At 38.7% G+C, this 17,046-nt stretch overlaps 1 protein-coding gene and 1 pseudogene across 2 annotated transcripts; one reads left to right on the plus strand and one right to left on the minus strand.

Moving 5' to 3' along the window:
* The first annotated feature begins 14 nt into the window (after nucleotides 1-14).
* LOC131323847 (uncharacterized) lies at nucleotides 15-16,797 on the plus strand (annotated as a pseudogene).
* Nucleotides 12,099-15,248, minus strand: LOC131322504 (uncharacterized). Of its 2 annotated transcripts, XR_009198855.1 has the most exons (3): nucleotides 14,364-15,248; nucleotides 13,777-13,868; nucleotides 12,099-12,392 (listed from the first exon to the last, which is right to left on the minus strand). XR_009198855.1 is itself a non-coding variant. In XM_058353854.1 (2 exons), the coding sequence occupies exons 1-2, from the start codon at nucleotides 14,023-14,025 to the stop codon at nucleotides 12,312-12,314; spliced, it is 330 nt and encodes a 109-aa protein (XP_058209837.1). In that variant the 5' UTR covers nucleotides 14,026-14,628; the 3' UTR covers nucleotides 12,099-12,311. The 2 variants fall into 2 exon arrangements, 1 of the variants encoding a protein (XP_058209837.1); XM_058353854.1 differs by having other exon boundaries at nucleotides 13,777-14,628.
* Nucleotides 16,798-17,046: the final 249 nt, after the last annotated feature.

A 17,046-nucleotide genomic window follows, 5' to 3' on the forward strand; every position in this document is an offset into this window, starting at 1 on the left:
TCTTCCTCATGATTATGTACGGGTACCGTTGGGTTTTTGACCGCCTGAATGAGATTGACAGGGACTGGGCAGAGTGGATGGAGCTTGAGGTAAGACGTATTGAAAATTTGGAGAGAGGAAGCAAGTTGGATGGAGACTTACTCAACCCAGTTCCACACCACCACGGAAGCCACTCCCTTCCTTACTTCATGACTCTTTCTCTCTAACTTCTAGCGATGTTTTGGAAGCAACTTCCAACAATGCTTGAAGAAACTCAAGGCAAAAATCTCGAAGCTTAAGCTTTGATCGAAATTAGGTAATCACTCATTTCGCCCTAATTTCTTCCCTAACTTTCTATTACATTTCCTAGATTGTTTCGATTTTGGTTAAAATCAGTTTACTAAACATTTATGGAAAAACCCCCAAATCTCAAAGTATTTTCTTTTGAATTGAGGGCTTTCTAAAACTAATGCTTTTGTTAGATTAAATTCCTGAGTGAGATGCCAAGTGTTAGTGTTTCTCCTTGTCGTCCAAAGTTTTCTACCATCGCCATCCAATTTCCCTTTCACTTTGGTAGTCCATGGCCTGTAACGCTCCATTTGTTTTCGATGTAAAATGCTTTCCTCAAAAATATTTTCCTCATTTTCCGGTGTTTGGTTGGATATTCATCAAGTAAAACAATTTTAAGTGTAAAATGTTTTACCCCATCGGCTGTAAAATGTTTTACTCTCACGAACCCCATAAGTCATATTTTTCCTAGATGTCCCTGATGCGTAATGAAGTGCAGAAGTGGGCTGGCAGTCTTTAGAGCTTATTATCTAAACAAGAACTCTCTCTCTCTCTCTCTCTCTCTCTCTCTCTCTCTCTCTCTCTCTCTCCTGACCCACTTTTTGTTTCTCTCTACGTTGTACAATGGGACCTGGGAAGAGTATTCTTTAATCTCTATGTATGCTTCTCTTTCTACAATTGAGAGTGTAGAATACATGTTTCTCTTCTCTCTGCAACAAGGAATCAACCAAATTGCTTCAAAAACCACAAGAAAGTTACGAATTGAGCATAACAGTACGTACAAATATGTCTATGTGTGTGCATGTGTATACATATACATATTGTTGTATATGTATACAAGCGTATAATCATAAATGTTAAGAGGCAGAGAATAGCTTTTCTTGTACTTTGAATTGATTCAAACTTTTGTCATCAAAAAAATTTTCAAGTGTCAACCAAGCACCGAAAAACAAAAGCAACAAAAACATTTTCTAGCAAAATTGTTTTCCATGTAAAACATTTTATGTCAAAACAAACGGAGCCTAAGTATCCCTTTCTTTGTTGGAGAAAATATTTCCTTGGATGTAGGAAGGTGATGATGGGTGGAAGTTAGTCTTAAGGACACATTCATGCCGCATCATCATTTCTTATTGTGCAACCTCTTTTTTACGTTGATGATATCGTGCAGTTTAGCTTTGATATTAGGCAACTCATTCACATTATGTTGTGATTTCTGTGCTTAAAAGTTTATTCATTGAACTAATAACTATATCATGCAATTTATGACAACAGAAAGTACTGAGTGAAGCAGGTTATGTGCCTTCAAAAAATGAGAAGTATCCTCTTGAAGGTGTTATTTGACTTATTTCTGCTATTCAAATTGCCTTCCATTCCATGCTACACCTTTGTTGTCTTTCTCTAATGGTGCAGTGGATGTCACGCCCCCGATTTTCAACATAAATATAAATGATTTTCATAAATAAAACCTCGCCATAATCCGTACGATAACCAAAATAATGTAGCATTCCCATTTCCATAATCACACTTCCATCATTTAGTAGTTCCCAAAATATTATATCTTTGGCTCCGAGGCCCAAATTAACACAAGTACTGAATATTCAAGAGTTAAGGATTACAATATTCCATAGTCAAAAGATTTACAAATAAAATTACAAATACATCTTCAAAAGAGATTTACAAAGATGCTAAGTAACTCTTCAATGTTAACTTTCAAAATAATGATCACATCCAAGCACTCCAAGTATGCCTGCTATTGCCCTGTGTTGGTACCTGAAAATGACAATAGGCTTGAGCTACACTAGCCCAGTAGGAAATTCTACGCTAACATTATATGCAAGAGAGATGCAAGAATGATCATAAGGCAAGAATAGGATGTAGACCATATGATAGGCAATAACCAAGGCTTAACGATCCAACAAACTCGATATGAAATTTGGTATACACCTCAACCTTTAACCGTTTCAACTTTCCATGTGTCCAACATCGCTTCACGTTAAGTGTCATGAGCTGAAGCTCCTGTCGGGCCAGTTAAGGGATCTCGATACCCCCTGCCAGGCACCATACCCATTGGTAGGTCCTGAATGTAACCAATATGAGCTTTTACTCCTGCCGGGCCAATTAAGGGATCCCGATACCCCCTGCCAGGCACCTACCCGTCGATAGGTCTTGAATGTATTCATTGTGTCAACAAGTGTTTGAGCGTATCATATCCTCGTTATGTGTCATTCCAATTCAATCAAAGTGCATATGGAAATCAACGTCAACTTATACCAAACAAGGGGCGAGGGATGCAAAGATACTCCATGAACTCAACGGATATGATTAATCATGTTATGGGATGGTTTGGTGATGTTTAGAACAAGTTAGAAATAATCGGGGGTCAAAATAATGGAGTTTGGAACAAATAGCAAAATCTGTCCTTAGGCCCAATTGTATAGATACTAGCCATACTAATATCGATACAACAATGCCTAAAAACGTTCCAGAGATTCTGGTATCAATACAAATCAGAGTAGTATCGATACAGATGCTCGTTTGAGCAAATTTTCTGCAGATTTAAAGGATTCCTACTACAACAACAACAACCATAGACACGATTTTAGGCAAGGAAAACACTTCTATCACATATGCGTAGAGGGCGAAGGATTGAAGGTTGTTTTGAGTGGATTTTGAGTTGTTAGGGTGAACTTTGTAGAGAGAGCAAGAGAGAGGGAGATAGCCGAGAGATGAGAGGGAGACGGTGAGAAAGAGAGGAAAAAATGATTCCATGCTCTCTCACCTTCCTATATATACTCATATACATACAAATTACACATTGCAGCCTTCCACAATAAATTTTATCACCTTAGCCCTAATTCACATCAACACCACATTTCTCATTTTCCTCATTTATAAACATTAAAATTAATTAAATTAAATACGGGTCTCTACAGCAGAGGAACTCTAGATATATTTTTATAAGGATTTTAAGGTATGATTTCTTTGCTACTTTAGTCTGTTAATCTTGTATTGGAAACTAAACCAGCAAAAGATTTTCATGTGTGTGCTTGTAGTGAGCTTGTTTTGTGGGATAAATCCTTGAATACTCTCTCTCCATTTCTTCCATCCACTAGGTGCCCTAGCATGGCAATCTATTTTGGCACAATTAATTAACTCTAGAGAAGAAAGAAAAAAGTGATGACACCGCATGTGATCATTTTGAGTGACCAAACGAAGTGAAAACCCTTGAATCTAGCATGGTTTTCTTGCTAAAGTATTTTTCATTAAAATCCATTTCTTTTTCTCCGTGGCATCTCAAAGAACAACAAAAACGTTGGACTTGTCATAACGAGGCTGATTGTGAAGTCTAAGGCAAACAATTAACTTACATTTTGTGAGTCTCCTCTGAGAATTTTGTTGCAGTTTTGCATCTCATGGAAGCGGGGATAAGTTCTACCTGCCATGAATTGTAGTTCTATATATCATTGGCTAACATTCCATTTGAGTGAAATTCGGAAAAGAACTCCAATATGTCAGCATTCATGAACTTCCAAGCCTTTTTGACAAATGAGAAATTAAAACTATCAGGTCCCAGTACTTCGAAGTTGTTGCACTCCTTGATTGCATCAATTATTTCTGCTTCCTCAAAAGTTCTTTCAATGTCCACAGCCATATCAACAGGTATCAATCTTGGGAACACATTACCCAGTGTTAATCTTGATCTTCTTTCTTCTCTGAAAATGTTTGAAAAATAGTTTACTGCTGCTTCTTTGATCTGGTTTGGTTCTTCTCATAATCTGCTATCAGCCTTTATAGCCCCAATGGACTTCCTATGGAATCTGTTGTTTGCTAGAACTTGAAAAAATTGTGCTTTTGTCTCCCAATTTCATCCATCTCGTTCTTGACTTTTGTCTCTGTATGCTTTCTGCCAGCTTTGAAAGTTTTCAAAATTCTGATTTTAGATTATTTTTTTTCCTTCATTTCATTGTTGGTAAGCTGTCCTTGTTCACTAGCAGTATCCAATGAGTGAAGTTTGTTCTCTATGCTTTGGATTTTGGTGTTAACATCTCCAAACTCCGACTTGTTCCATTCTTTTAGGCACAACTTTACTGTTTGAAGTTTTCTCATAATCTTAATCCAGCCCATCCTTGAACATGATAGTCTTTCCAAGCTTTCTTGGCTAGAATCAAACTTTTTGGGTTGGACACCCAAGCATTCATAGACCTAAAAGATTTAGGGCCCTAGTCTCTTTGGTCTTGAGCAATCATAATAGGGGAATGGTCTGAAATAGGCCTTGGCAAGCCCAAAGAGTTGGTTTAAAAATTTGGATCCAATCAGCAGACAAAAAGAATCTATCAATTCTGCTATGAATAGCAGCATCTTGGAAGTTTATCCATATATATCTTCTCCTTATCATTGGTAAGTTTTGCAGCTCTCTTCTTTTGCTCCACTTTCGAATGCACCATCGCCGCCATCATCTTCTTCTTCTGCTTCGTCAAGCTCTACCTCTCGTGATGGTTCAGGCCAGAGAATTGGGGGCATTTCCGAGGATGTCGTCAACTCGGTGGACCAGTTTCTTCGCGAGGCTTTGCAAAATCCTCGCAAGAGGCTTTCTAGTGATAGGGTGTTAACTTGGGTAATCAGTTAATTGCTCATTTTTCACTTGATTGGAATCGGGGGTTTGCTTTGATATGGTTGACTATTTCTGTCACGTGTGGTTTTATGGAATTCTGGTTTATTGTTTGTTCTTTAGTTAATAATAATTGGACTTAGGGTTTGTTTTTGATATGGACCATATGGTTGATTATTTCTGTCATGTGTGATTATGGAATTTTGGTGGATTTCAATGTGTGCTGGAGGTGATTTGAAATGGTGATTTTAGTACAATTTTAGTTGGCTGGTTTTCCCCAGCGGTTTGTGTTTTTTTCCCTGACTCTCCATGGGGGTATTGATGTTGCTCTATCTTCTCGAATTCATACTATCGTGTCATGACCTCATAGATCTAAATGTATGTCAATATGTGTATATCCGTGTAAATATATTGGTGCTACCCCTATTGCTGAGCCAACTAACAAACGAACCGAACAGTACACTGTTCAAGCTTGGTTTGAGAACTTTGGAATATGTTGAGTTTGGCTTCTTTATGAGATGAACCGATATCAGAAGAGCTTTAATCGAGCTGAACAAAACCGGTCTCGAGTAGCTTGAAGTTGTAAGACATCATAAGTCGAACAAGGTGAGCATTACTTTGTCTGAGCTTGGTTCAAAAGCTTCACGAGCTTCAAAACAGATGTTCAATCTTGATTTGTTTATTTAGCAAACTGATCTCTAACCGGTGTCTTATTAGATTTCACGTCACTTTTCTACCTTTGATCACAAGGAAACAGCAACGTAGTTGAAGAATGTATGGATCTCTAATTTAGCTTTGCTCCTTTAGGATGAAAATGTACCATGTTTGGATTGAACATTCCACAATGTAAAGCTATTGAGGATTTGGTATTGTTCTGGTAACTATAGGTGTTTTTCTTTTTCTTTTTCTGTTGGAATAATCTTAAACAAGTGGAACATTCGATATACCTTACGAAAATGCAAAGGGTACCGAATATACAGGTACAAAAAATATACGCATGGAATGTGGGGCTCACTTTTGGGTCACACACAAATAATCCAAATCCTTCATTAATTTAGAATAATTTTTTGAATGGCCCAACAAAAAATTAGCTCAACTTGACATCTGTAAGTTGTTGATCCCATCTTCCAAGTTTCAATCAGAATTTAGGATCCTTCTAAATGAAAAGTTTGAAAATTGGATCAAGAACTTACTCATAACCAGTTGAGCTGATTTTTTGCGGGGCTATTTGAAAAATTATTTCAGAATTAATCAATGGTTTGGATTATTCGTGTGGGACCCAAAAGTGAGGCCCGTGTGTCTTATGTACATTTTTGGTACCCCTATATTAGGTACCAATAGTCGGATCTTTCCCTAAATGTTATATCAATTTGCTTATCCTCTTGGAGGATGTGAACAGTGAAAATTTTCTTGTCCTGTAGAAGTGGCATTTCTCTTCTGGTTTCTCATTGCTTCAATTTTGAGTTATGCTTCAATTTTCAAGCAACTCCATTGTTTCAGAGTGGGACCATTTGGAGCACCAAAAAAAATTGGAAATTTGCGAAAATTATGTTGAGTCGTTGAAGCTCCTGGAAGAACTATAAAACTTATTCAGGGGAACAAAATAGTATCTCTAAAGATTTTGAAGATTTTAGATGTAAAACTTACTTAGGGAAAAAAAACCTTGTCAACGATCCTATTTTGCTTTTAAAATGTCTCCCCTGCTCTGAAGATGCCAGAGATCATTTGCAGCATTTGCTGATTGTACATACTTTTGCATCATGATTCGTGGCTTGGTTTTCCTGTTCCTCTGCAGTATAACCTTTGTCTTTCACCCCTTTTTATCATGTAACCAAATCATGTTTCTTTGAAGAAAGAAACAAACATTAACAGTGTTCCTATTGGAAATTCCATACATAAGATGATTTTGCTTACTGTTCAGTTTTAGGGTAATCGTAATAGGGAGAAAACTCATTAGGGTTAATTTTATTCAACGTAAAATATATATATATATACAAGCTGTATAATAATTGCACTACGGTCCTAGATACTTAAACTAATTACATGATAAGACACATAATTACACTAGATACAAATAGATCCATCATCTAACACTCCCCCTCAAGTTGGTGCGAAGATATTAATCAAGCCCAACTTGAACACAATAGAATGAAAACTCTTGCTACCCAGCTCTTTTGTGAATATATCAGCTAACTGATCTCCAGATCTCACAAACGACATACATATCAAACCCTTGTTCAACTTTTCCTTGATGAAGTGTCGATCAATCTCTATGTGCTTTGTTTTGTCATGCTGAACAGGATTATGAGCAATGTTAATAGCAGCTCCCAGTAGAGTTTCATCGAAACACTGTCAGTAAACCCCAAATCACGTAACAAAGTTTGGAGCCACAAGAGCTCGCAAACACCATGAGCCATAGCTCTATATTCAGCTTCTGCGCTAGACCTGGCGACTACCGATTGCTTCTTACTTCTTCAAGTAATCAGATTACCCCCAAGGAAAGTGCAATAGCCAGAAGTAGAGTGCCTATCATCCACAGAACCAGCCCAATCAGCATCAATGAATGCCTCTAATCGCAAATGGCCATGATTAGAGAACAAAATTCCTTTTCCTGGAGCTGATTTCAAATACCTCATAATATGATAAAACTGCATCTAGATGTGAAGTACGAGGATCATGCATAAACTGACTAACAACACCTACTGCATAAGCAATATCTGTTTGAGTGTGGGCCAAGTATATTAGTCGACCCACAAGTTGCTGATATCTCTCCTTATCAGTACGCTCCCCCATATCTCCACTAAGATGATGATTCGCCTCAATAGGAGAATCTGTAGGTCTACAGCCGAACATACCTATTTCTTCCAAAAGATCAAGTATATACTTGCGTTGGGAAATAAAGATACCTCTATCTGACCTCGCTACTTCCATTCCAAGGAAGTATCTCAATGATCCCAAATCCTTAATCTCGAACTCTTGAGCTAAACGAGACTTAAGGTTATGAATCTCACTCACATCATTGCCTGTCATTATTATGTCATCAACATAAACAATAAGGACAAAAATCTTACCATTACTTCACCGAATGAACATCGTATGATCTGCATGACTCTGCTTGTAACCAAAACTCAACATAGCCTTAGAAAACCTGCCAAACCAGGCTCTAGGTGACTGCTTCAGCCCATAAAGTGCCTTCTTCAATCTACACACATTTCTTCACTTGCAGGAGAAGAGAAATCCGGTGGAATATCCATATAAACTTCCTCCTCTAAATCACCATGGAGGAATGCATTTTTCACATCAAACTGTTGAAGAGGCCAATTCAAGTGCGCAGCACACGAGAGGAGAGCTCGCACAGAATTCATCTTCACTATCGGAGCAAATGTCTCCTCATAGCCAATACCATAAGTTTGAATAAAACCTCTGGCAACAAGCCTTGCCTTGTATCTCTCAACTGTACCATCAACCTTTTGCTTAATAGTGAGCACCCACTTGCAGCTCACTGGTTTCTTCCCTCCTGGAAGTGACACTAGATCCCAGGTGCCATTCTTTTTCAAAGTTGTCATCTCTTCTACCATAGCTCCTTTCCACTTAGGTATCTTGAATGCATCCTGCCAATTCTGTGGAATAGATATAGAGGAAAGAGAAGAGACAAAGGCATGGTATGAAGGAGACAAAATGTCATAAGAAACAAACTGTGAGATAGGATGTTGAGTACAAGATCTAACACCTTTTCGAATAGCAATAGGAAGATTGTCAGGATCCATAAGAGGAGGTTCACTAAGAGAAGAATCATTACCAGATGAGTCAGCTGAGGAATCTGGAATTGGAGTGGGTAATTGTGGTTGACAAGGTGGTAACCTACATGAAGACTTTCTATTTTCCGTCTAGCATACCTCTGTAAGCCAGCTCCCTGCAGTCGTGCAGGTAGTTGTTCCTCAATGTCACCACCAATATCATGTGTTTCCTTTCAATAGATACTTGTTCCTCTCCAGTGTTTTCCTTCTCCCCCTCACTATGATCATAGAAAAATTTCTCCCATTCACTATGATTATAAAAGGTAAACATCTCTTCCTCCTGTTGATGCTCCCCCTGAAGAGATGGTTTGGAGGGAGAATAAAAAACCTCTGTTTCTCAAAAAGTAACATCCATAGAGGCAAACATCTTCCTCGAATAAGGATCATAACACTTATAGCCTTTCTGGGTAGGAGAGTACCCAACAAAAATACACTTATGGGCTTTATGTCTCAGCTTGCCCCCAGAAGGTTTGGGGGTATGAACAAAACACACATAACCAAATACCCTAGGTGGAAGAGTCGTAACCCGACAACTGCTTGGCAGGCACTCAATGGGTGTTTTAAAATTAAGGACACTAGATGGCATACGATTGATAAGATACGTGGTAGTTAAAATAGCTTCTCCCCATAAGTATTTGGGAACATTCATAGTGAACAAAAGGGATCGAGCGACCTCAGCAAGATGATGATTTTTACGTTCAGCTACTCCATTTTGTTGTGGAGTGTCAACGCAAGTCGTTTGAAAAATAATACCATTATCATCTAGATATGTCCGAAAAATCTTATCAATATACTCAGTCCCATTATCACTCCGAAGAATTTTAATATGTGTGTCAAACTGAGTGCACACCATCTTATAAAAAGATTTGAAACAGGAAAATACTTCATTTTTTGACTTGAGTAAGTACACCCATGTGGCACGAGAATAACAATCAATAAAAGTAACAAACCATCGATAGCCCTTTAAAAAAGTAACAAGAGAAGGACCCCAAACATCAGAATGGATAACCACAAATGGAGAATCACTTCGTTTATTAGTAGGTGCATAAAAAGAGCGTTTATGTTTCCCAAACTCACAGGTTTCACAAAAAACTGATCCCTAGGACAATGTTTAACTAAAGTATGAAAGAGTTTCTCTAGTATCCCAAAAGAGGGATGACCCAATCTACGGTGCCACCGATGTAACAAAGAAAGAGTGGAACTCATATCTGCCCGTAGAGCTTGTCCGCATGATAAAGATGGCTGAGATGGATGAGGTGCATGCTTCAGATAATAGATACCACCATGTGCTTTACCACTGCCAATCACCTTTCCCGTTTTCAGTTCCTGAAAAACACAGTGAGTAGGGAAAAATGTCACAGAACAGTTAGCAGAATGGCTAAAACTACTAACTGAAAGAAGGTTAGTGGCAAAGTTTGGAATATGGAGGACTGAAGAGAAAGAGAGATAGAAGAAGAATAGCGAACGGAACCTTTTCCTGAAATAGCAGAGAACGACCCATCGGCAATTTGAACCATATCCTTACCAAAACAAGTAGAATAGGAATCAAAAACAGAGGAACAACCTATCATATGATCTGAAGCACCAGAATCGATAATCCAAGAAATACCGAAGGAGGCAGTAAATGAACTAGTTGGAATACCTGAATGAGCAAAATAGGATGCAGTAAGAGTTGTTGTGGAAGTATGAGCTATAGTAGAGGAACAACTAGCTCGAGCCATAAGATGCTTGAGAGCTTGCATCTCCCCCTGAGAGAAACTGCCAACAGAATCAGAAGGTGACTGAACTCCTATATTGAACCCAGAATCAGACAAGGTAGCAAACTCTGAAATATGTGCCTGAGCCTGAGAACGCCCAGGACCACGACCTCGACCTCCAAGTCCACTGCCTCGCCCACAAAAAGGACGACCATGTAATTTCCAACAGAAATCCTTGGTATGTCCAGTGTTGTGGCAATAATCACACTGGAGTGACATACGGTCTATGGTCCCACTGGTAGTACCAGAATGAGACTTTCCACTGCCAGACCCAAACTGTCCCTGCGGAATAGCAACCAAGACAGAATGATCAGAAGTAGGAGCTTGTAACATAGCACCCCTTCTGCTCTCCTCCTGCTAAACAATGGCATAGGCCTCTCCCAAAGATAGAAACGGAACATGACCCAACACCTGCACTCTAATTGGATCATACTCCACATCAAGACCAGTAAGAAAGTCATACACACGCTTTTTCTCTATTCTTTTTAACCAAGCACCAACATCAACAGAGCAGACTGCCTGAAACCCTGATCATAATCAAATTCTTGACAGGCCCCACTGAGATCAGCAAGTAAACGACAACAGATCGATTGTGTTGATCCATAGTACGAAGTCGCTTTCGCAACTCAAAACACTGAGCATCATTGGCCTGCTGAGAATAAGTTTGTTTGGCAATAGTCCAAATCTGATATGAAGTGTTAAGAAGTAAGAAAAGACTACGAATATCAGCCTTCATAGAATTAAACAACCAAGTCATGGCTAAAGATCGATGAGACTTAAACGTCTTGAGTTCATCATCAGTAGTAGGCTTAGTAACAGGGCCTTCAATAAACTCAGACATCCCTTTAGCTTCAATAGCTAATGTAAAAGTATGAGACCAAAGTAAATAATTTGTGCCATCCAGTTTGATGGGACAAATATCTAGTGGAGAGTTATCTAGAGTCTCTACACGACTCAACTCATCCTTGCCACTAGTGGAAGCCTATTTTTTCTTTTCTGACATCTTTGGATCTGACTGAAACAGTGCTAAAACTTTGTGAGAGAAGAAAAAACAGATCTGATCAGTGAGAAGAAATGACGGCGACAGCAACAGATCTGATCGACGACAACAAATAACAGCAACGACACACTACAACAAAAAACACATTCGGTGACATGCAAAAATGTCACCAAACGTCCAAATTTTGTCACCTATTATCTTTGGTGACACAAGAAGAGGTGTCATTGTATCCATGACACTGAAAGTCAAGGGTGACAAAATTGTGTAGTTGTCACGAAAAGTTGTCAACCGTGACAAGAATTTGGTGTCACCGAAGACAAATTTTCCGTGACGCAGTTGTCACCGAAAGTAACAGTGACAACAATATTGTGTCACAAAAGAGAGATTTTCTGCGACAAAGGTGATTATGTCACAGATAGTAACAATGACAACACTATATTGTCACAGAAAAGAGATTATTCTGTGACAAAGGTTGTCACTAAAAGTACCGACTATGACAACCAATTGTGTGTCACCAATAACCTATTGTAGTAGTAGACACACAACAGCGACAATCTCTTTTGTCACCAAAAATAAGACTAGCGGCAATACAATTTATTCCATATATTATTTTCACATGCTTACAAAGTTTCAGATTTTTTTGTATCTTATAATTCAACTTAACAAAATTTAAATTGCGAAGAAACAAAATATCATTCAAATCAAATATCCATTAAATCACCATTCATCATCCAACTTCAAAACCTTTTAAAACATTCATCCTCCAACAATAACCACTTCAAACTTGACAACATTATCGAAATTGCAAAACATCCATATCCAAAAAGAACTCAAAACAAGTTATTCATTTAACTACCAAAAAGTCTTCAACTCCATCTTGGTTAGCTTCCAAAAATAACTACCAAAAAGTCTGCAACTCCATCTTGGTTAGCTTCCAAAAAGCAACTCATCTCCTTACCTACCTGTACAAAATTGCAAAAAGGAAAAAAAGGTAATTTTAGATTGATTAAGACGTGAAGTAGAGCAAAGCCAATCGGATATTTTGCAACTTCAGATTGTTAACAGACCATGCAATTTTCTTGAATTAGTTCTGAATAATAGTATTGATTTTTCAAGAACCCAAGAAACATATACTTCATTGTTGTGGATGCATGAGTAAGATAAAAAATCAATCTGTCATGTATGTTTTCAGCTAGTGAAAGTGATTCTGCATCTCTATTTCACACAAAAGATCCTAACTTTTACAAAAGTTATTATTCAATCAGATGTGTTGGATGATTGCAGATCATAATCTTATAGATGACCAGCTCCCTAGATTACGTAAATGGTCCATGAATGAATACCAATATTCTCCTTAACCATTTGTCATTGGCACAGTGTACATAGGATAGTCTTTATATAGCAGTTCACCTCATATTCATGCTCTCAATAGTAGTGCCTCACTATTGTGATTGAGTGAATATCTTGGTCTGGTGTGGATAACAGACGACATAAGGTTGACTTTTTTGGGAAAGAGCAAAGGCAGCAATCCAAAGGATCTAGAAAATCATTCTCTTAACAGTCTACTGATTATACAAGTTCGGTACTATGGTTGTTCCTAGGTCATATCGTACGTACTCAATTGAGGGTGAAATCTGTTCGATATGTAAGTGGTCTAGTCACTACCTGTAAGGAAAGCACCCCCTTCACATGAAAAAGAGAATGAGGTGGAGTGATGGGGAGGTATCGCCTTAGCAAAGAGCAAGTAGCAGAACATCGACTATATATGGTATGGCAGTGCGGCTAGGAGCTACCTTAAGGTATTCAGCTTATTAATTGGAACAAAGAAACTCCCCAGGGAAGACATTCTATCTATCCCACATGCACCTAGAAGCCCATCTCGATCTAATTGGGTCTGTCCTATCTTCTTTTGCCTAAAGGAAAGTAAGAAAAACCTCCGGTTCAGACATCCCATCACTCCCCTTGCTACCTATCCCAACTAAAGAACAAAAGACAGACACCAGCTAATACATTCGAATCTATCCTCTAACACTAAAGGCTCGAGAAATCTCAGCTATTTCATTACCAAACCAACCCTAGCTACATATATAGCTATCAAAAGAGAAGCAGCAACAAATACTCCCTCAGCAACAACACCACAACATCAGAAAATACTCCCTCAACAGCTTCAAAAAGCAGCAGCAATAGCAACAAAAACAGCAGCAAAAAAATGCAATTCTCATTTACTACAACAGTGCCATCACAGTCTAAAATTTACTCATCAAATTAAAGGATGTAACTTCAGTATCCAGATAGCATCACCATTCAACAATTAAGCACTAGTTTCAGCATTTATATAGAAGATACCTGATAGACCCTCTCACAGTTCAATGTCTTACGCGGGGATACCTCAATGGGGGTGGTTATGGTTGGGGCTGCTGTGGTGGGGACTGCTGTGACTGCAATGATGGTGAAAAATTTCAATACAATAGAACATAACTCAATTACACTTAAAGAACAAGAGATTGCAACATTAAGCAGACCAAAAAGAAACTTGCTAGGCTTAAGATTAAGGGAGACTAAGTCGGTAATAGATAACACCAATAATCCGTGCATACAAGGAGTTTAGCTCAAAGGGGCAAGAAAGTGTTGCTAAAGAAGAACAAAAAGAGGTCATGATCAGATCCCAAGGAACAAGAACAAAAAAGATGACTTAGAATCTCACAAAGTCATTGTACAGTAAATAGCTCAAATGCTTCTGAAAAAGGAACTGCAAAATTACAAAATAGAACACCTAACAAATCATCCATCCATCTTAGCCAGAACCAAATTTGCCTCGCTCCGATATCAGAATATACTCCATTAAGTAAATTAAAAAAAAACCCATTACAATGAACCTCCTATCATGAAATAATTCATTGTATATGACAAAATATAGAAAGAACATGGATTACCTGACATTCACCAGCTGCATTACTTCCATGAAAAGGAGTTTCTCATTGTAGCAGTTCAAGCACAAACAACAGCAGTCGTGACAATCTGCCCAGACTTCGAAATGCCAATGAAACATGATGTGACTAATATAAATAGATTGCATTATGCTTTCCAGAAAATGAATGTTAATTTGCTATCACTGTATACACAATACGAGAAATCAACTTTCTCCCACAGATGCGCAGCCATTTTGACAAAGTTTAGTAACCACAAGACACAACATAATCCTTTCACTATAGACGCCTGATCAATCAGGCGTCTATAGCTATATGGCGGCCAATCGAACCAGTTAGGGTTTGGATCGGACCGGACCAGTTAGGGCTTGAATTGAGCATGTCGTTATACTTGAAGTGTGTCGTTGGTCGAGACACGCAAGTGAGAGAGAGAGAGAGAGAGAGAGAGAGAGAGAGAGAGAGAGAATGCAGAGATGGAGAGAGAGGCGTACATGCAAGAGAGAGAGACAGAGACATTTTGTGATCAACGGAGAGAACATGACGGGGCGAGATATTGAGAGAGACAGAAAAAGACCTGGGTTGATCGGAGCTCCGGCCTCCAGTGTGCGGTCGGGGTCACCGTCGCTGGTGATGGAAGTCTTCAGCGTGAATGGAGAGGCAGCGTGGCTGTGGGAGTGGAGAGAGGCAGAAGAGTAAAAGTAGGGCTTGCTTTTGGTGACAAACAAAACCGTAAAAAACGATGTCGTTTTGAATGAAAAAAAAATGTATTTAACTTTTTATCAGCGCGCCCAAATGAATAGCAACCGGGAGCGCGAAAATTGGAATCTTTCCATGACAACTTTATACTTGTCACCGAAAATTGTCTTTAGTGACAAATATTTTGTCACAAAATCTCTTCATTATTTACTCTGGTTACCCAAAAGTTTTCAGTGACAAGAAGTAAAATTGTTTGTCACCGTTAAGTATATTCCGTGTCAACACCAATTTTTTGTCACTAAAGGGTGTCAAGGGGTGTCACCGTTGATGTTTTTTGTTGTAGTGGACAGCAAAAAAAGAACAGATCGACAATCGTGATCGACGGCGATGGCAAGCCCCGACTGATCGGAGCACTGTTCACGAAGCACTGTTCACGCGAATTACTGTTCACGAAACACTGTTCACGTGAAGTACTGTTCACACAATACTGTACATGCAGCAATGAGAAGGACGTCGTAGATCGCCAGGTTCTATCGCTCTGATACCATGTTCAGTTTTAGGGTAATCGTAATAGGGAGAAAACCAAAAAAGCTATGTGCACAGCAAGCTGTGCACAACAGTGGTTTTCTCCCGCCTCGGGTCGCAAAAAGATGATCGGAGCCGCTCATTTTGTTCAAAATATGTCGTTTAAGGTCTTTGTAAAAAATGAGCTTCGTTCGATATCGTTAGAGACGTTAACAAAACACCCAAAATCACTTCCTATATACTTAAACTAATTACATGATAAGACACATAATTACATTAGATACAAATAGATCCATCATCTAACACTTACAAAGGGAAAAGCAAAATGATTTAACATCAATAGCCTAACATGCTACCAATCCAAGTATTCGTTAGAGGGTGATTGAATCCAGTTATTATTTTTTGTCATCATCATTGTCTTACAATCATCATCGGTCCTGTTGCTAGTATTTGAGTGTCTAATTGACCTTAAACTGGTAATATGTGAGTGTCTAATTGATCTTTCTTTTTGAGTTTTGTTCAGTTCGAAGGATTGAGCAAGACGTTGAAAAGTTTATTTTAGATCCGACTCAACTTCAAATGGAGTTCCAGCAATTTCCAACTTCCTTTCTACGGTTGGCTGCACACAGTGTGGCCCAACACTACTCACTACAGTCTACGGTTTTGTTGGACAATAGTTTACCTGATGGTTTTGGTTCCAGAATTATTGTCTGCAAGACTGCCGAGTGCCGGCTTCCTTCAATTCGTTTGGCAGACATCCCTGTGAGCATGCCATCAGAAGAGAAGGGTGCCATCAAGGTTGCTATTAACCAGAGACCACAAAAACGGTCACCAGCTGTTAGCAACGCAAATTCGCATTCCATGAAGGCCAATAACTCGAGAAGTGGAGGAGAGGAAAGAGGAATACAGTAAGGCTCGTGCTTGGATATTTAACTCTAGTAGTTTTAGTGAGGTTAGTGTCGCGAGAACAGAAGATGAACCAAGGTCACTAGATAATATCTAGATTAATACGATGGGGATATCAAAGGTGGAAGAGAAATCTGTTCCAGGAGGATCCGATGTTAACAGTGGCAGGGGTTTGGTAGATTCTTCAACAAGTAGCAATAGGTTAGCTAGAAGTAGGACAGAGGAGCCAGTTGGTACATCTAAAACTAGCAACAGGATTGCTATTTTCCAGGAGCGTGAAGTTGAATGTCATGCCCCAAATCCGGGAGCATGACCGGCTGTGTACCATGAAGCAATCATGGGACACGAAGCCTAACTAAAAATATTTTTAGCAACTTGAAACAAATAAAAGAAAAACTGGATATTTTATTACAAAAAATGTGCGACACGAAACCAATATTTTTCTTAAGCAAATGACACGATATCCGATTTTCCAATCTCCAAATTCCACAATGAACTGCAAATAAATAAAAGTGTAGAAGTTATTTGACAATAAAAAAGAAATAAAAATGCAGATGCCCTA

This window comes from Rhododendron vialii, chromosome 4a, assembly GCF_030253575.1.
Source record: "Rhododendron vialii isolate Sample 1 chromosome 4a, ASM3025357v1".
Lineage (NCBI taxonomy): Eukaryota > Viridiplantae > Streptophyta > Magnoliopsida > Ericales > Ericaceae > Rhododendron > Rhododendron vialii.

Bases quoted from the DNA above. Each gene is read 5' to 3' on its own strand.
- LOC131322504 (XM_058353854.1), bottom strand. From the start codon at position 14,025: ATGCACGGATTATTGGTGTTATCTATTACCGACTTAGTCTCCCTTAAT. The intron at 12,393-13,776 runs GTATCTTCTATA...AATTTTGTACAG, and splicing joins ACTGTGAGAGGGTCTATCAG to GTAGGTAAGGAGATGAGTTG.